The 19,608-nt window shown below is 39.3% G+C and overlaps 2 protein-coding genes across 3 annotated transcripts in view; both read left to right on the top strand.

Annotated features, from left to right (window-relative positions):
• The first annotated feature begins 1,646 nt into the window (after window positions 1–1,646).
• dlec1 (DLEC1 cilia and flagella associated protein) lies at window positions 1,647–11,589 on the top strand. Its single transcript, XM_055230287.1, has 38 exons — window positions 1,647–1,730; window positions 1,807–1,947; window positions 2,021–2,180; window positions 2,258–2,377; window positions 2,450–2,625; window positions 2,722–2,912; window positions 3,117–3,201; window positions 3,283–3,370; window positions 3,502–3,675; window positions 3,773–3,909; window positions 4,058–4,150; window positions 4,237–4,327; window positions 4,395–4,557; window positions 4,700–4,892; window positions 5,032–5,099; window positions 5,176–5,329; window positions 5,410–5,506; window positions 5,593–5,723; window positions 5,807–5,968; window positions 6,073–6,203; window positions 6,331–6,481; window positions 6,572–6,688; window positions 6,808–6,929; window positions 6,987–7,163; window positions 7,246–7,313; window positions 7,385–7,536; window positions 7,608–7,723; window positions 8,344–8,414; window positions 8,485–8,681; window positions 8,812–8,976; window positions 9,403–9,522; window positions 9,597–9,691; window positions 9,835–9,922; window positions 10,519–10,713; window positions 10,796–10,957; window positions 11,037–11,187; window positions 11,259–11,376; window positions 11,466–11,589. The coding sequence occupies exons 1-38, from the start codon at window positions 1,647–1,649 to the stop codon at window positions 11,587–11,589; spliced, it is 5,028 nt and encodes a 1,675-aa protein (XP_055086262.1).
• Window positions 11,590–13,662: 2,073 nt separating this feature from the next.
• map3k22 (mitogen-activated protein kinase kinase kinase 22) overlaps window positions 13,663–19,608 on the top strand; it is a 37,304-nt gene continuing 31,358 nt past the window's right edge. Inside the window, exon 1 of one of the 2 annotated variants that reach the window (XM_033985649.2) lies at window positions 13,663–14,040. The gene's annotated coding sequence lies outside the window, so the exon portion shown is untranslated. The remainder of the gene's footprint in view (window positions 14,041–19,608) is intronic. The other variant, XM_033985650.2, reaches the window with a different exon arrangement.

Below are 19,608 nucleotides of genomic sequence, written 5' to 3'. Positions count from 1 at the left end.
AAACTGCGCTGTAAAACCACAGCTGTGCGCAGCGCACACTCTGGAGGAGTTTACCTGTATTTCACCTCGTCTGCCTTTTCCACTGCCATATCAGCCCCATCTGGAGTGAGAGCCACTGTCCTGACATGCTCCACACGTGCTGACTGCTTATTGTAGCTATACTTTTTCTATTTCACATTTCTTGGCTTAGTCCAAGACTTGATATTCTCAAGTCAAGTAGTCGCCCTTCAAAAAGTATGACATTACATATTATATTACATGTTATCTAAATTGTTATATGATTCATCACACTGAATCGAGCAGCAATAGGCTACAATTAAAATAATATTAGAATTTTTGGTTAATGACAAGCCTAGACTAAAGGTTTACTGAATCAATTTCAAAGACTTATTTTCTAATCGTTATGTTATGCCCTAATAGTCTGTTAGACTACTTACTGTGTCCTGCTGCAGTGCCTTTTGTCGCCATCCTGATTCCCTTTGGTTGCAGTCCTTGGTATAAATAAGAAACAAACAAAACAAACACAAAACCAACCAAACAAACAAACAAAAAACAAAAAAGGAACATATATTTTTTGACAGTGCGGACAGGGGTGTAGACTCGCACAGAGCCGCACAGGCTGAGTGGATCATACCAGCTCCCTAGTTTTTAATGAGAAGTGAGCGCACACCCACTGCCCCACTCCACCGGTCTAACAAGTATGCCACTGTCTGTGTTGTCATGGTTCATTCAGCTCATGCCGCTGAGTAGCCTACACCTTTGGAAGGAATTTTACTTCAAATAGTCATAGAAAAAACTAACCTGGGGGAGTTATGTGGAAATTTTCATCGAGCCTGTGACATTATACAAACTATATAGTGAAACAAATCTCAACATGCCGCTTCAAGCAACAGGACAACCTAATATCAGCATGTAAAACAGTGGAATGCAGTGCGATGACAATCTCTGAGGTTGAAACTCCTAAAATGTCCTAAAATGTCATGCCAGGACATGAGTGAAAGTGAGAAATCCGTTTAGACAGTCCCATGACAATCTTTGTTGACATTATCATCAGGGCCATTTGTTCATTGGTTGAAAGAGTCTTGCCTGAGGACACAAAAACATATGCATTGTCAATGGATTCAGTTACGTTTTCATTCTTTTACTTTTGCCTATAGACAAAATTATAATCATAAAACTAACTTGGAAGAGAGTGGATCAGTGATTAGCTGTGTATGAGCATATTTAATGTGGACAGGCTTAGATTCTGTGAAAAGGATATCCACCAAAAACAAGCAAACAAACAAATGCCCCGCATGTGAAATAAATGTGACCGCTTATAAGAGTCAGAGAGCCTGTGGCCAGTGGGAGTGTGCTCTCAAGTCTGGCTCCAGCCTCTGACTGAAGCCAGACTTGACTTGCTCCATGACTCAGCTGCGCATGCGCGGCGCACCCCTCCCTGATGGTTGCTATGGGAACCAAAGTACGCGTATGCAGCTGCCCTCCACAACAACTGGACAAAAGTAAGTGTGACTTCCATCTGTATTCATTTATGTATCAAATACGCACATTTTTTTTGTCGCTTTTGCCATTGTTAAACTTGAACTGCTATCTTCCCTGTAAACTCCAAACCAACACCTCTATGCTAGGTGGAGCTGCTTATGGACATGGACGCAGAGGTCAGGACAGAGCATGTGTCCTGTCCAGAGCCCACAGTGGACAGTCACATGCCGGCGTCTGACAAGTCTCAGGTACAAAAGACATTCTCTACATGGAGTTATGCCTTGTTTAACTAAAGAGAGTAGGCTAAAGCTACCATTTCCTCAGGATATTTCTCATGTTTTGGAAAGTCTTTTCAAAGAAACTTACACCAAAAATATAATTGGACAAGACACTTTGACCAACCTCATCAAGACAAAAAGTGGTAAAAACAGCTATCATGACAGATATGTTGAAGAGCTTCAGCAGGTACGGTTATTACACTATAGAGGGTAAAATAATAGAATTATTTATAGTAACACTGATTTGGTTTGTTTTACAGGCTTATATGGAATATAATGTATGTATGCAGGAAGTAGATGTTCTGGAAACTCATATTATTCACGCTCGAACGAGGGCTGCAGAGATCGAAGGCAAGGAGTGTGAGAAAATGAAACAAAACTTCTTGGATGGGTTTAATGAGAGAAAAAGTGTTATCACAGGTAAGAAAAATGTACAGTTCTACCAATCATTTTGTGGTTATTATAAAATAATGTGTAAACTTATTTGTGATCTCCAGTACAATCAGCATTTCCACAATGTGTTGACAAAGACCTTCTAGAAATGAACAACCTTATATCTCCATGGGACTACTTAAGTGTTCCAAAGCCTAAACCATTACTAAAAGCTCCAGAAAAAGGTAAGCGAAAGGCATCTTAAAGGAGTGTGGATATGTGTAGCTAATAAGTACTAACTAATGCTCTGTTTCCAGCCAAACCAGATCCAACAAAACCAACAGTCTCCTACTCTATGCATATTTCTCAGGAGCCACAAGATGATGGTTACACATTTATTCCTTGTCCCGTAAACAGTCCAGATAATTCAGTCAGCATTACAGTTGATTCAAGTTCAGATGAAGCTAACAACAAAAAGATAAAGTCCCGTGAGGTGAGCAATCATAAAATACATTTTATTACAAGTCCTGTGATACAGTGTGTCTACTGCTAATATATAGGGCACTAAAATGTACGCTTGATGTTATAGAGGACAAAAATAACCAAACCTAAACCAAAATGGAAGGGTGGGCCCAGTGCCACTGAGAGGACTGAAGGACAAGACACTCTTCGGAAAATGAAAGAGCGACAAAACTTTCTACGCAATCCACGGTTCCTTCCTCCAAACACTCAGATATCAGATATGGTGACGCGGTCTGGGCGAAAATGGACAAGCAAAAGGTTCTAGTTTCATATTGATCCACCATAACAAGGCTGTCTAATATGTTATGTTCTAATGAGTAATCACTATTAGCCTATCAGCCAACTTTCACATCTTTCCCAGTTTATAACATACAAGTGTGGAGGATGAAATGCACACTTGTGGATATTAACTGTATTCTCTGAGGGATAGAATGAGCTCACGTAGTAATTGTGCCTTTTCAGATGCAGTGATGATCGTCTTCAAGTCTTTCAGGCAGAGCCCCCAGTCCTGTTTTTTGTTCAATACACTGTTGGACAAATATATGAGGTATAGTTTAACAGCAAATATACAAACACTCACACACAGAAGAATACCTCATTACTAAAATGCTACCCCTTTTTATACCAGGCAACACTAGAGTTGAAAAACATGACCTCTGCAAGCCGCCATGTTCGTGTCATTCCTCCAACCACTCCATATTTTTCTATAGGCCTTGGTAAACTTTAGAACTCACTTTTAAATAAAATTAAAATGTATGCATAATTTCATGGATATAATATATATATGTATACACACACACACACACACACCCACACACATACACACAAATATATAATTTTTTTACAGGGAGATTCCCAGGGGAAGGTGGCACTGTGGCTCCAGGCATGAGCTGTAAATACACCATTCGCTTTGCACCAGACTCGCTGACGGATTTTCAGGATTTCATTGTTGTGGAAGCTCAGTCTGATGATCTCCTTGTGGTCCCCATTGAGGCCAGACGTCCCCCTCCAGTGTTAACTTGCAAGTAACCTTATTATGCATCTTATTACGTATACAAAATTCAATATCAAGATGAAAATAACAAATTATTTTCTTAATTTTGACATACCATTTGCAGTACCAAGAGTTCTGGACTGTGGATATTGTCTGGTTGGAGGTGTTAAGTTTGTTGAGTTTTTCTGCCAAAATGTTGGTCTAAGTCCCGGAACCTTCTGCTTAATTCCTAAATACCAGTGGCCAGCCTCTAATCTCAGGGTGAGGTTAACTCAGTTTAATTTCTGATCTACATTAGTTACAATATCAAGTCAATCAAACTCAAAGTAATTAGCATTAAATAATTTCTGAAAATAATATTGAATCCTTTTGCATTGTTTTGTGGTAATGTGTTTATATATTCATCTAGTCTGTGTCCAAAACTGTGTTCACTGAGCAACCACCCTTTGCAGTTAGCCCATCGCTCTTTTCTCTTCAGCCCGGAGAGACCACTGTAGTCGAGGTGTGTAACTGTGATAAACCCTGAATAACATTGTGAAGTTAAATGTTCTCCAGCTATTCCTTTTGCATGTCTGTTTTTCGTTCTAGGTTGTTTTCTTTCCAACCACAACTGAAAAGACCTGTCAGGTCTTCACTATTGTGTGTGATAACTGCCAGGTGAAAGACATTTGTGTACAAGGTCAGTATTACGTACAGTATTAGTTTTATCTTTTCCTTTTCACCAACTACGAGGTATTTCTTTTCAGGTGAAGGCCAGTTGATTGCACTGGAGCTGATTTCTATATCTGGGGACAGGGACACTCCCTCTGCAGGAGAGCTGCATGACCTCACAGCTGAGCACTTTGTGTGCTTCAGCCCATGTAATCCGAACTCTCCACAACAGAAGAAGATTGTTGTCAGAAACAATGTGTAAGAAACATATGTTAGCACATTTGAAAATGTATTTTTGAAAGCTCACCATAAAACTGAGCATGATAAAATTAAAAATTTACTATGGTAGAATGCATCAAGAAATAGGACAGCTGATCTGATTATGTCTTTTGGACTGCAGCCACCTGGAGCTGCCTTTTCATTGGCAGATAGTGAAGCCCCACCTGCAGCCCCTCCCATCAGGAGAAGACACTCAGTCCTCACATGTAGAGTTTCTCCAGGAAACAGATGACATATTCCATGTTTGTCCTGAATCTGGGTTGTTGGGCCCATGCCAGGACCATGTGTTTTTGGTCACATTCTGGCCTAAAGAGGTATGCTGCACTCTGCTAAAGTAAACACGCTACAATTTTATCTCTTGAGTTTCAAATTCATTGATATAATTTCCATATTATAGCTCAGTAATATCATTAATAATAAATATTGTGTTTTTTCACTACTTTGACTTTACAGCTGAAAGATTATCACAGTGTTTGCCATTTGGTCCTCATGGATGTTCCTCAGCTGCAATCAGACTTGAGGTGATGATTTTTTACATAAAGGTTGACTCCACACACTTTGTTTATTAAGTTCAACATTTGTGTTTATAAACTCCAGTGTCCAACCTGTGCCCAGTGAATTTGGTGATGTCATTGGGATGGAAATAGAGCTCAAAGGGTCAACCGAGCCTTACCGGGTCTTATTTGAGCCCTATGCCATTGTGATACCAGGGGAGCTTCTTATCTGCACCACAACTCGCAAACAATTCAAGGTTTTCCATTATACACCATTTACATAAGTACAGGCTTTTGTACTTGTACTGTATTTAATGTTATGTCTCTACTTCCCCAGATGTGGAATCACAGCAAAACTTCAATCTCCTTTCAATGGGAAAGAATGAACAGTAGCTTTCACATAATAGAAGTAGAGCCACCTAGTGGTCATATAGGTTAGTCACATCATGTTAAATACATAAATTACCTAGCATTGTGAAGTTATTATTAAATTCATATTTGAGTGTGAATTTATTTGCAGAGGAAAATGAGTGTTTTGATTTGGATTTAATTGTGACTGGAGGAAAACCAGAGAAGGTGGTGACTAGTCTAATCTGCCACATAAAGCACCACTACAAACCAATAACTCTGCCTGTGGAAGTTTCCTTTAAAGTATGTTATATTCATGTATTTTGCATTGCAAGTACTTTAAATGTTCACGATACCCCTTGTTTTATTCATGATTTCCTGGGAAGGGTCCTACTATTACCATCTCTGTGCCGAGTATTGACTTTGGGCTTGTGCGACTCGGGGAGCAGAGCCAAACCTCTTTACTCCTTGTGAACACCACACAGCTGGAGGCCTCGTGGGCACTAGGAGAGATGCCATTACATCAGGAAGAGCCCTGTGAGAGTCAGGTAGCTAACACTATACAGTATATTTCAGAATACATTAGAGATTTTACATACGTTAAACAGGAATATGTGTGTGTGTGTGTGTGTGTGTGTGTGTGTGTGTGTAGATTTCAGTTGAGCCAAGTAGAGGCATCCTTTCCCCATTAAGCTCTGGTGTTGTAGATGTAGTGTTCAGACCACGCTTCTGCCAGCAACTTCAAACTGAGCTGGAGCTGACAGTGGAGAATGGAACTGGATGGTGACGATATTATTATTATATCATATTATAAGTACAGTATTTAGTACAAGTAGATAATTTAACAGTTAAAAGCTTGTGATTAAAGTGATCTGATTACAGTAACGCTTTTATCGTATGTCTCTGCCAGCCACCTGTCAGTACAAGCCAGTGTGCAGTCCCCCCAAGTGTGCCTGCTAAACTGTGAGCTGCTCCTATCTGAACTTTACATGGGAGTTACTACAGAGGCAACTGTGACACTTTTCAACCAAACACTGCTAGCTTCAAACTTCAACTGGAGGGTATATGATGTTTTTCTCTTTAATAAATAAAAATAAAACACACTGAAATACATAGAAATACATAAAACATTTTATTTTTGTGTGTATCAGCCACAATTGCAAGGAAACCAAGCATCATTGTGTGAGGCCACATTTGAGCCAATGTGTGGTACTTTGGGGCCTAATGCTAGTATGGATATAACAATTAAATTCACCTCGCACACACATGTAAGTACAAAACATCAACCAGATAACTGCTTATAGTGTAATACATATGATATAAAATGTTGTGAGGAGTGGTACATGAGCAACTTTTATATTATTTTTGATTTTCACATTTCTTTCAGCATGAACTAACTGAGGTTTCAGCTCTTTGTGACATTGAGGATGTGAAATCACCTCTTATTCTGAGACTGAAGACTGCCAGGGCAAAGACTCTTGCTGTATCTTATTCTTTAGACACTACCAGGTAAAATAAATCAATTCTACATTGTTCTACATACTTTATAATCTGCTTTTATTCCAGTTTCCCATCTGATCGGAGCTCCTCAAAACTTGTGCTTGATTTTGGTGATGATATTATTTTGAAGAAAGCTGTTACTAGACGCTTTAAAATAACCAACGAAACAGCGATTCCAGCCTCTTTCTCAATTGCACCTGAGTTTTTCAATGGAAATACCACTGACTCACTGCCACAGAAAAGGTAACTAATGAAACAGCCATCACTCTTGTCTGAATAACCGATTTACTACACAGCAAATGTATGTTGACCACTTTAATGACAGTTCAGCTTATACTATGAGGCAACTTCACTCTGCCCAGGCCAAAAAAGTAGAAGAAAAAACACACATGGGTAATTATTGTGAATGTAGAATTTATATTTTAAACCAAACAAGAAGTGATTGTTTTAATGCGTTTGGACAGATTTTGTTAGCAGCTTGCTTGCCAATGGAAAAGGAGCAGCATTTTTTGTCAGGCCAGATAATGGAATATTGGGAGCATTTCAGACCCATACTGTGGACGTGACCGCCTACACTGATATGTGGGGAGATTACACAGATAACCTCATATGCAAAGTGAGTTTTTCAATTTCATAAAGTCACATCAAAGAAAGATCATGCATGTAACTGTGTGTAACTGTCCACAGGTAGGCGATCTTGAGCCCACACTTATTCCTATTCAGATGACAGTGAAAGGATGTCCACTGTATTTCCAGATGACAGGTCCACGTGTAGATAGCCAAAACGAGGGTCCAATCATAAGGTATGTTTTGGCTTGAATTTGATTATCTGAACTTTTATTGTTAGATCAGGCATATAATACTATTTTACCACCTTTATCTTCTTTGACCACATAAATAGATGCAGAAAAAGAGGCTGACAGAATCGTAGATATGACACTTTTACCTTGACAGTCCTGTGGTGCAGTCATTACTGTCAAAGATTTAGGCATAGTACACCACAATGCATGCACAAAGTAATTAAAAGTGCTTTATAGAACAAGAAAGACATTAAAATCACAATATGAATAAATCGAAACATAAATAATCATAACATTCACATTAAAATAGGTGCAGAGTAAGAAAACATCAATTATGTTCACAGCTAATCCAGAGTCTTGATTTTAAATGTTTTACTTTATTTTGTCTGTACTGAAGTGGAGCAAAAAAATCATGGTTTATGCAGTTCCCTTTAATTTTATAGTTATTGCAACAAAACAGTGCATTTAAGCAAAGAACTTATATTATTATATATATAATAATAATAATATATTCTAACAGCCCTTTTTTTTTTTTTTTTTTTTTTTAACTTTTGGCAGTATTTTGATTATTGTTACACCCCTTATAATTGTTTGCATATTTACATGTTTTATTTTTTCTGCAGATTTGGCACACATGTATCTGGTGGTGACACAGTTTCCCGTTCTTTGCGCATTAACAATCCCACCACTTTCAGTAAGCATGACCCATTTTCAACTTCCAAATACAAACTTGTCATTCATTAATCATTTTTATGTGTTACCAGATATTCGCTTGGACTGGAAAACGTATAACATAGATGAGAATGACGATATGCTGGTGGATCTTGTGGTTGTGTACGGAGAAGCCTTTCCCGTTAAAGAGATAGACGACAATGTGGTGTCTATCGGACCAAGAGGCTGGGACCGGGATCAAGCATCAGACTCTGTGCTAACATCGACCTCATCCCACCAAAGTCTGATTGTGAGTGCTTTAAACCACAAAAACAACACGCTGACACTGTGTTATTTCATCATGCTGCTCCTATGGGGATTTCCAATGGTGTTATAAAACATCAAATACATTTTACTTAACTAAGCACTTCTTTTACCAGGCTTCCAATGCAGAGGAGGAAGAACGTGTAGCCGAAGAGGACACTGAGAGCGCAATGGCCTGTTCACATCCCTATCATGCAGAGAAGAACCTAATTTCTGTTCGAATAAGGCCCCATGTTGGGAATCTATCAGACTACCCATATTGCGTCACTCCCCAACAAGCAGTATGTTAACGTAATTTAAATAAATAGAGACAGTACAAACAATAAAAGGCTTCAGACATTTAGCTTGAGGGAATAGACAGAGCATACATCAAGGTTTAAAGAGGGTAACAAGGTAATAAGAATGGCTTCTGTTCTTCTGATGTGGGAGTGTAAGTGTGTGTGTGTTTGGGGGCGGGGGGGGGGGGGGGGGGGGGGGGGGGGCGAGGTAGGTAAGTAATAAAAAAGAAAAAAAATGATATAAGAGGGAACGATTTTGAAAGAAGTGGGAAAAAAATTAGAGAAGTTCAATTTTTTCCCTTTTATTTCCACATCATTTTTTCCTTCCTTTTCTCCCTCTCACCCTCTCCTTCTGTTACCCCATTGTTTCTTTTGTTAATTAGTTTAGTACAAAATCTTCTTGATATTGTTACTCTTCTTTGTTTTTAGGTTATACCAGCAAAAGGAAGCAGTACTATTCATGTGTCTTTCACCCCACTAACACTCACTGGCTCTACTGAAACTAAATGTGTGGGCAAGGCGCTGGGATTTATAAGTCTAGACTCTGAGGTAATCTACTCAAAAACTTTAAATTGTTATGAAAAACATGCAACCAAATCCCTTTTTCACTTTGTATGTTTTAGACAGCAATATGTGTGCCAGGTAAAGTTGGTCGTGTCCACGGTTTGGACTTGGAGCCTGTCAGAATGAATCTACAGGCAGTCGTTAAACCTGCCAAGTAAGTAATTACACAATCACTATTTATGTCCCCAAACTCCCAGTGCATCCAATCCAATTCATGTCTCCAAAATTAAAATCAGATGAGGTTAGCCAAAAAGAGCTTGAAGGTGGTCTGATTGAAATCTTCTCCTGTTGCTGCAGGATGTTAGTTCAAATGGATGAAGACGAGGAGGTTTTGGAGTTTCGTGCCTCAGCCGGTGATTTAGTGAAACAAGAATCAGACAGAGAGGTGGGTCTTTTCATTGTCAGGGGTGAACATTTAGCAGCGGGTACCTAGAATCATTTGAAACCGAAATACCATTTGAATAAGCGCGGGCAATGTTTTTTTTTTGTTCAACTTCACAAGTTAAACCTTTTTTTTACCCAAGCCAAATGTAAACATGTGAAAATAATCCCATATGATTACTTTCCACATGTGCGAACAATCTCCCATGAAACCTTGTGGCATAAGAACTTGTCCCTTTTCAAGTACAGTTAGTATCTTTTATATTGTGATGGGAATAAACTGTTTTTACTATTGCACCCCACCCTAATTTCACCCAGCTCTAACTTTAATACATGGATTTGTTACTGAAAATGTATGTACGTTTAGATTATTTATATATATTTTTTATTTCGGCAGTAAAATTCAGGAATATATATTTTTCAGTTTGGCTTTGTTAAGTAATTAGCATCATACTTTATCTAGGGGGTAGAGTGTGGATGAAAAGCCCAAGGGGTAAATGAGTCCAAGAAAGTTGGGAACCACTGCCCTAACAAACTGCATAATATGAGGTATTGATCCTGAGGGACATAATCAGACTTCACTTTCTCTGTCTTCAATAGCAAACACAGGAATTTGACATAATGAAGAGCTTCAGGCTACACAACACCTCAGAAATGCCTCTGCAATTTACACTGAACACGCAGCCCCCATTTTTAGTCTTCACACCTCAACCCAAAACCCGCTCTAGTCCCTCCAGCAACCCCTCCACCGGTGACGGCAGCTATCTGATGTTGCAACCACAGCGAAGTATGAAGGTAAAATACGGACGGAGTGTGCAATATTAAGAACAAAATATGTATATATATAGAGAGATTCTTGATTAAAGCTTTTTTTAAGGTGAAGGTTGCATTCCACTGCTCCTTTGCCCTCATGGACTTTGTGGACTTAGCAAATGATGAAATGCCAGAGTTTGTAAAAGTAATCAAGAATCCAAAAGGAGAAAGCAAGTTGAGGTTCCAGCAAACACTAAAGATTCATTACATCAATGGTAGCACACAGGTGGGAAATCTATGCTTATTTGTTAATTTTAATGAATTACTAAAGAATGTACAGTAATCCCTTTTTGTTTGGACTGTAGACTGTGCCTCTTTTGGCCTACATGGATATCGCTTCTCTTAGCTTGTCTAATGAGAGTCTTGACTTTGGGCTCTGCGATGTGGGCAAAACACAAATGAAGGAAGTTAAATTGTTCAGTATTGGAGCTAAAGCCTTTTGGAACTCAGTTATAAGTAATATTCTCTAGAACTAAAGTTTTTTCTGCTTTGGGAATGTGGTGGTATTGATTGATTTGTGTACGCAGAGTCTGACAAAGAGGACTCGCACAGCTTTTGTGTAACACCTGATTTCGGAGTCGTAAAATCCAAATACTTCAACCCTCCCCAGTTCTGCCAGTGTCTGCAAATCAGTTTCACTCCTAGGTATACAATTGTACTCATATACTATGCTTTGTTTAATCCACACGTTTCTATAATAATTTAATATAATTGAATATTTTGTGTGTGTTTAGTGAGGACAGAGACTACAAAGCTGTGGTTGTTATCCGCTCGCCTCTTGTGAAGACACCTCTCTTTATCCATTTGCAAGGCACTGGATCCTTTAATAGGTTTATGGGAGATGATCTGTGTGAGTAGAATGATCTATTCAAACTCTCGGCAAGTGCATACGACAGGTTTTTATGTTTTTGTCATGATTACTTGTTTTGGTGGGATAGTCCATCTTTGTGGTAGTTCAGTTAAACCTTAATTTAATAAAATAAAGATGTTGTAATATTTTTTATTTGTCAAGTCATATCTATTGCATTTTTTAGAGATGGTTTGGTCCTTGTTTACACTAAGGCTCCTACTTGACTCACATCAGTCACATCTATTGCCAATGTCCAACCAGGAAGTATAATTATAAACTTTATATAACTTAACTTTTCTGTGTTTTTGTGAAATGAGTAGTCCACCCTTTCATATGCACTTTAAGATCCATAACAACAAGATCAGCAGCCTTATTTTCAAGTTAGAATTACACAAAAGCAGCCTGTGCAAACGCTTGAGAGCTTGTTAAGTACAAAGTACTGGATAGTTTTAGGTGCTCTTTCAATTTGACATTTGAAGGTATGGAGTCTGAAAGGAGCTTATGTTAACATCAGCCAGAAGAAAAATGCATAAAACATTTTTGCTTGATCTTACGTGAGTTTCAAAGTTTTTCCTTCCCAGGCTTATATTGATTTGTAGCGAGCCTACAGCTGGCATAGCTCACAGATGTGGAGATTTTTAGGTAAACCCTTTCTTTAAGAAAGAAAGCCAACCAAAAGCACATGCCCACATTTGCTTTCACTTATATGTTGCTTCTCAGGAAAGAGACAGGCCAGGATATCCCTACACTGCTCCTGGGTCCACTACAGTGTCAAATCAAGTTTGGTATGGAAAGCCAGTTTTTTTTTTTCGAAATGTTCGAAATTCTACATAAAACTACTTTTCATCATCCCAAAAAAGTAAATGGAAACCATGTTGTATCTTTCACTGAGTTACCATGGTGATGCGCAAAAGTTCCCATGTTTTTCTAATGAGCGTGATCCCAAAATATCCCATGAATGTCAAAATAATTCATATTATGGAATAATGTGAAATTTGTCACAAAAACTGTTCATGTTATGCTGATCAAAAAAGTCAATGGGACCAAGGTTTTATTTTGCACCGTGTTGCGTCGGCGAGGAAGAGCATCAGTACTTTCACTATGTGTTGACTTTGTCTGTTCATTGACAAGTACAGCTCAAAGCTGCAATAATACAGAGACAAGTGTTGTCGGAGTACAGGGTGCGGCCCTTGAGTGCCATTCGATGCTGCTTGTGGCTTTAATTGATTTTCATCCCACTCAAGCAAGTTGTGCACAGAACAAGGCATCCCTGATCACAAGATATCATAATTATGTGAAATCAACTCTTAAGTTGTTTCAAGGGCCAGAGGTTGATGGTCCACATTACAATGGGTATAACTGCACACCAGCCTACTTTTTTATACCATACATGAAACAAGAACAACCTATTAGAATAAGAAAGTGACAGGGGTCACATTTACTGACCTCCAAAACATTTACAGAGCACAGATTCTTTAAAAAGCCCAACAAATCTCCTCAGACCTCAGCCACCCTCTATGGGCTGAGTTGCTCCTGTGTGGCAGCAGATTCATTGTCACTAAACACCTGTTGTGTGTTGTCTGTGTGTGTAGTGGACCGGACTGCAGCTGCAAACCAAATTGCCCTTCTGGGATAATAAAGACTCCTTCAACCTTGTGGCTAATATTTTTTGTTTACAACAATTTAATTGTACAAGCTATATTTATTCCACATCCCCCTCCCTTTTCTTCATTTGCAAATTGTTATTTGTCAAACAACAGTTAACATTTACAAATACTTCAGCCTCTGCAGCTCTGTAAGTGAATTCTGGAGGTTCTGAACTTTCACGTGAGACATGGCCTTTCCATATACTGACAGTTGTAATTGTAGTACCATTTTAAAAGCATAAAAGCTCAGACCACATATATTTTCTTTAAATTCGTTGTGCACTGGGCTCTAGTCTGGTGAGTGTGAACACTTACCAGATGTAGGTAGGCGATCCGTCCACCAGGGCGCGCCCTCCTCCTCGCCCTGGGCTCCGGTGCCTTGGAAACGCATGGAGCGCGTCACCACTTCCTGAAGCTCACGTTGTTGCTGACATCAGAGGCGAAGCTCCGGGAGAAAGTCGCTGCTTCTCACTTCTGTAGCGCGAGAGGAGGAGACGAACGAGCGCAGGGTGAAAACTTTACTCTCAAACAAGTCCCACAACCTTCTCTACCAAATCAACATTGAGCTGTGGATTATGCACGGAAGAGAACATCTTTTTACGCTCGTGTCGTTGCTCGTGGTTGTAAATTTCTGCGCTACAGTTTCGGGCTCTGTTTCCGGATAATAGCCCACTGTTTTGGAAAGAATTTCTCTGCTGGGATTTTCCGTTCATTTCTATTATTTTATGACAAGTTGCACTCCCAAAGTAGGCCTAATACATCTTCCAAAATCGTGCTGCCAGATCTGGGACATGGACAGACATAGATAACAAGGTAGGAGCCAAGTCCACAACATTGTTATTCTTAGTGTGTTAATAGCCCCCACTGTTATTTCCTGTTTATAAAGCATTTTTGCTTGCATTTCTTTTCTCATGCAAAGACACTAAAATAACATCCTTCTTCAGACCATCACTGATTCTTGCACATCACCAAATGTAAGAAAAACTGTATGTTAAAAATATGTGTGTTTTATTTGTGCAGCACCATCTTTTTGTTTTGTTTATCTTTTTGCAGCTCTAACATTTTTGAAGGCCTATTTTCTTTCTTTTGCACATTGTTCTAGACAGTTATGATTCAAACTGGTCACACTAACATTTTCCTCTTGTCCTCAAAAGTCCTCCTTTCTTTTCCAGTTTCATTGAAAAGCTGTTCCTGTTATGGAGTGCCAGACAAAATCCATTCCTATATTTCAAACAGAGCACTGGCAAAAAGTCTGTAATTTTAGGCTAATTAGTTATTAACAAATCCATGTTGTTTTGCGCAACAATACAGTGAATGGGTGCAGTTTTCCATCACCTTGGTCTCTGCACGAGGACTTAACAAAGAGGTCTAAAGTGGAACTCAAGTTGTCAAAACGAACACACCCACTGATACGTGTGGTGTTTAATATTGCTGATAACACAACCACAGACTTCACAGTGGAAATGACCTTTTGTGGGGTACCATTGCCCTTTGCTTTCTACAGTTTTCTACACATTTTAGTTTATAATAATCTATGTTGCTTATAATCCTGACCCAAAACTTGCCACTTGCTATCCCCAGAAGTCAACCGGTCATATTGTGCAGGGTCAAAAGTCACAGTGACTCATACCAGCAGCACATTTGATCTTGTTTCACTGTGGTTGCCTGGTAACAGCAGAAAACAGAACAAGTTTTTCATGAGATCAAGTGCGTGGAGAGGGCTAACTGTTCAAACAAACCTTTAAGTCACTGTTTGCAAATATACAGCACCGCTCAGGCTCGGATGCAACTCAAACATTTTCAGTGTTTGTAAGGAATGTTTGGTATAGGAGGGCCAGCTTAGCAATAGTGGGCATCTTACACAAATCAAATCTTTAAAATGAATCTTATATTCCAGATTTTTTATATATTTTAATTGCAAGCCACCAGGATTTACGGGATAGGGCAGTGAAAAAAAGCACAAATGCAACGACATAAAGGTGAAAGTAGTCAGGTTCTCAATACTCAATACACTTATGCAAAAAGTATTGTTCTAAATAAAGGTTAATTCATTTGAAGTAAAAATATTCAACTGGCCTAAGTAAAGTAAAGTATTATAGTAACTCAAATGATTAACTATAGGGTAATGCTTCTATACAATACTACTAAAATACAATAAAAGTTCCACCTCTCATCCTCTAGCATTGCAGCTTAGTCATATTTTGATCCTAGTGCACACAGCATTTTTTTTCTCTTTACATTTAATCTGTAGCTGTCTTGGCCTTTTTTATTTATCTGCTGGAGTTCAGCCGGGTCTACCCCCTTGTTTCCAGAAAGCCAGAGGAAGTGGTCCTGATTGAGCTTTGTCTGCACGGCTTGTCTGCCTGTGAGGCTCAAGGCTGCGGGGACGGCCGGAAACACAACATACTCCCTGACTGGACAATAACACTGCTTGTGTATGCTATGCTAACTGCCCCGACTCCTCGTGTGCCGGCAGCCATGTTTATTTTCTCAATAATGCTACAGTTTACAGACCACCACACCTGTACAAATCAGGACTAAAACAATGCATCGACTTTTGGGGTTTGAAATGATTTATACGTTTTAGATTTAGATATAGATTTAGAACCCTGGAGGAAGTTAGTATTGTTTTATAGCCCGGTCCATGAAGCCACAAAGCCACATTCGTTGGTGTAATATTGTCCCAGTTGTTACCCCTTATGGCCTATGGAACAGAATGGCTTATATCCCTTTGTGGTTTAAGAAAAACTATCAAACCAACCCGAATAGAAACATAACACTGGAATCACATTAAATTGCTTGTATTACAGTGTTTGACATAGCCTGTCTTGACGTGTGCTGGCTGTCATTACTCTGCGCAGTTTGGGTGGAGAAACAGTGAATGAATGTGATTATAATGGCATGTCATCGCATAATGGAAAATACAGCGAAGTTTACAGATTGCACTTGGACGCCTTTGAGGAGGGCCCTGTGTCTGGAGACGTGTACCGTGCACTGGAGCAGGCTCTTGTTTCTCATAGGCTATTTTTAGTGAAGCTTGTGTGGTAAATGATAATAAGAGACAGATCTACTTATCTCTTGAGTTAATAGAGAGTTGCTTTCATTTAGTGGGATTGCATTACTCTGGAGTTGTTGAAGTGTGGATTGGGTTATTCCTGTATTCATTCATCTCATTTTGGCTTGGATTACTCACTGACAAGATTGTTCTAATGGTAATATAAAGTGTGCTCTTTTGCATGGGTTAAATAAAAAATGGATTGAAACATAGCATGTGCATGTATTTGAATTTTAATTGAGACAAATATTGAGACATTTGTAATTATTAGTGTTCATTTAGGGTCTTTTTAATTGAGAGGCAGTGTTTTGAGCAGAGTTCAGACTTTAAAGGAACAAATCTGACAATCTTCTGTCATAAATGGCAAGGATATGTCTGTATAGTTTATGTTCAGGAGATGACTGTTTGAAAGGCACTTTTGTCAGTTTTTCATAAGACAAAAAATTCAAATTGAAAATACTTTTGTTACTCAGTTTTTGTTGTGGAGTGCAGCATTTTATTCCCCAAGCCTGTACTGTGAAATGAACTATTTTTAGATGATATTGCACTGTACAAGATCAAATAGCTTTACTTGTATCTCTGTCCTCATGAGTATCAGACATGAAATTGGCTCATTGTGGCCATCGTAGTTACTTTCAAAACAGAACTTGTGTGAAGGAGAAAGTCATGCAAGTTCTGAAATAATACAGAACAGCATGACATTTTTGTGAACATAAGGGCCTGGGTCTTGCTAAAAAGCCTGTTTGAAGTACTCTCCCTGTGAGCCTGAGCCAGAGGAGGTGGGGTGATAGATGGTACACATGCCTGCTGCTGCTGCACTGTCTGGCCAGCCCCCAGAAGTCCTCAAAGCCTTTCCTAGTCACAAACGCCTGGCCCGGTGCTCAGTCTACAGTGGGACGTCCCGTATTGTCTTTCTTCCCAGAACCAGGTCCACGTGGCCACCCTGACTCATGAGGGCCGAGCTGGCACCCATCCAGCAGACACAAAAGTCACCCTTATATCTGGGCCCTACTAACCAGTCTTCCTCTGCTAATGTCCTATTTTCTGCCGCCTGTCTGGGTATTGTGATTGCATCGTGATGACAAATGATTTATGAGCTCACCAACCCAGAATTGGGTTCAACTTTTGAGTCTAACTTTAGTCATCACTGACTTTATTTTATTCATAGGCTATGAAACTAAATATAGATAATGTCACAGGCACGCCATATTTACATAACCATATCGACAAAATTATGAACTTTGTAAAGCTAACAAGTGTTTTTTTTAACCCATCTTTTGATATTTTTGCCCATTGAAGTATTTAAGATTTATCTTAAATTGGACCAGTCTGTTATTGCTCCTCAAATATTATGTATCTGGATTTTCCAACTCATAAAAAATAAACATTCTCACTCACTCAATAAAAACCTATAAAAGTCTGACTGTGAGGTCTATTTTAACTGGGATTTTGGGAACCGAAACTTCACACAGTACCAGTACAGCCTTCTACTCCTACTCTCACCCCTCATTGGTTGTCTAAAGCTGTTCTTGTTGATGATGGTGATTTCTTTGGAACTCCACAGGCGCTTTGGCAGACTGAGGTCACCCTCCTCTCACCGTGAGTGCAAGACCCACTGCCGCTATGCTGTTTACTCAAGGCCAGTGATGTAAGCAGCTTGAAAGAGGAGACTGTACAAATGTCTGTGTATATGCATGGATACCATGCCTGCTCAGATATTTCCAGTCAAAACACATGTGAATCGTGTGCAAACGGGGGTCAGACAGTTAATAGGCGGAAAGTTTAATATAGGGACTCTTAACTGCCCTAATTAGTGATGCTAACAATTCAGAATGCACCACCTTAACGACCAAATGGATGGCTTCAAATTATTTAATTTTACATTTTAAGTCTTGAACAGCCAACTTAAAATGTTTAATGAAATTAATAAAGCTTATGTCGTTCAAGCCATAAATAATAGCTTTTGATATTTGTTTGGATAAGTCCAAAGTGTTTATACCAAGAAATCTTACAAACAGCAAACACCCGTTTAGATAACGGATGATGAACATTATTCTGCCACATACTTTTTTAATATATATATACTATACACATTTTAAATTGTTAATTGTATATCCCTATTTTCATTTCACCACACCACAGTGGCAAAAGGAGGGAGACAGTGAAATCCTGGCCGAAATAGTTTTTGTTAGCCACAACTGAGGTTGGCAGGCAACAGATCTGAAGTGTGCCGGTCTGGTCTCTGGAGCCTCTTCACAGCTCATCGTGGAGAGCCTGTTCTTTTCATGCTGGACGTGTGGCACTGGGTAACATGATGAGGAGAGATTAGGATTTGATCTACAGCTCTGCGGCCCGAGCCAAGAAGTGTGCAGTGAGCCGGGCTGCCGATCAGTGGGCAGCACGGGCCTGGTATCCCTCTGAGCGAAGGTCCAAACAGATGGACCATCTGGTGAGGCTGGCTTAGGACAGGGGCCGTTCTGGAGCCCTGTGTGAAGATGCAGAGGACCACCTGTCTGCTAGCTTCTCTTAAGCTCTTCATGCGCTGGTCAGAAATATACTATCACAGTGTTAGGGCTTCCCTGCTATAGAGGAATTCCTTTTGTCTGGAATGTCATGAATACATTTACTTCTATGGGCATTGTATATGAGATAAGCAGAGGCTTTGATATTTACTATTGTGATTTAGGGCATACAAACTAATACTTAAAACCATTTCTATGAATGCCAGCACCCTTCCTCAGAAAAGGGCTTATTATTTATTTCTTTAGTGTTTAACCTTGTGTGTATTCTTCAGCCACCCCCTTTCTTTTTGTCAACTTTGGCATTTTTTTCTTAACTGTACATCACAGCCTGTAAATGGATAGTGTCTGACTATGTTGCATTTTATAAAAGAAAGTCATACATGATAGCTTGGACATTTATATTGCTCCTGTGAACCACAAAACACATCTTTTAGTAAGGAAAGATTTCAAACAGAAACTCAGTCATGACTGGAACAGTAAATGATGCTCAACAGAAAGTATCCAGGGAGGTTTTCCACTCGTCTCTCTGGAGGCACAAACTTTCCAAAGAGTTGGTGTTGGCTGGACTTCTAACAAGCTCAAAGTGCTGGGGCTTTATCACTTCAACAAAACAACAACACTGCATTTATTACGATTTGCCCAATGTAACTTGTTATAGTGCTTATGTGAAGCTAAAGTAAAAGTAACACTACCTGACTGTGACTAGCTTTTCATAACAGAGGCAGCAGGCCAGTCATCTTTAACTCATAAGAGATGATTTCTGATATGGACTAAAAAAGCAGGGCTGAACCAGATTAAGTTTGG

This window comes from Periophthalmus magnuspinnatus, chromosome 20 (assembly GCF_009829125.3).
Source record: "Periophthalmus magnuspinnatus isolate fPerMag1 chromosome 20, fPerMag1.2.pri, whole genome shotgun sequence".
NCBI classification, from domain to species: Eukaryota; Metazoa; Chordata; class Actinopteri; order Gobiiformes; family Gobiidae; genus Periophthalmus; species Periophthalmus magnuspinnatus.
Note: the sequence above shows the minus strand (reverse complement) of the source record. Positions and strands in the feature narration are given on the sequence as shown.

What these genes read in the sequence shown, in the direction of transcription:
- dlec1 (XM_055230287.1), top strand. Translation starts at nt 1,647, where the DNA reads ATGGACGCAGAGGTCAGGACAGAGCATGTGTCCTGTCCAGAGCCCACA. An exon ending in GGCCAGCCTCTAATCTCAGG is followed by an intron (nt 3,910 to 4,057) that starts GTGAGGTTAACT and finishes ATATTCATCTAG; the next exon opens with TCTGTGTCCAAAACTGTGTT. An exon ending in CAGATAACCTCATATGCAAA is followed by an intron (nt 7,537 to 7,607) that starts GTGAGTTTTTCA and finishes AACTGTCCACAG; the next exon opens with GTAGGCGATCTTGAGCCCAC.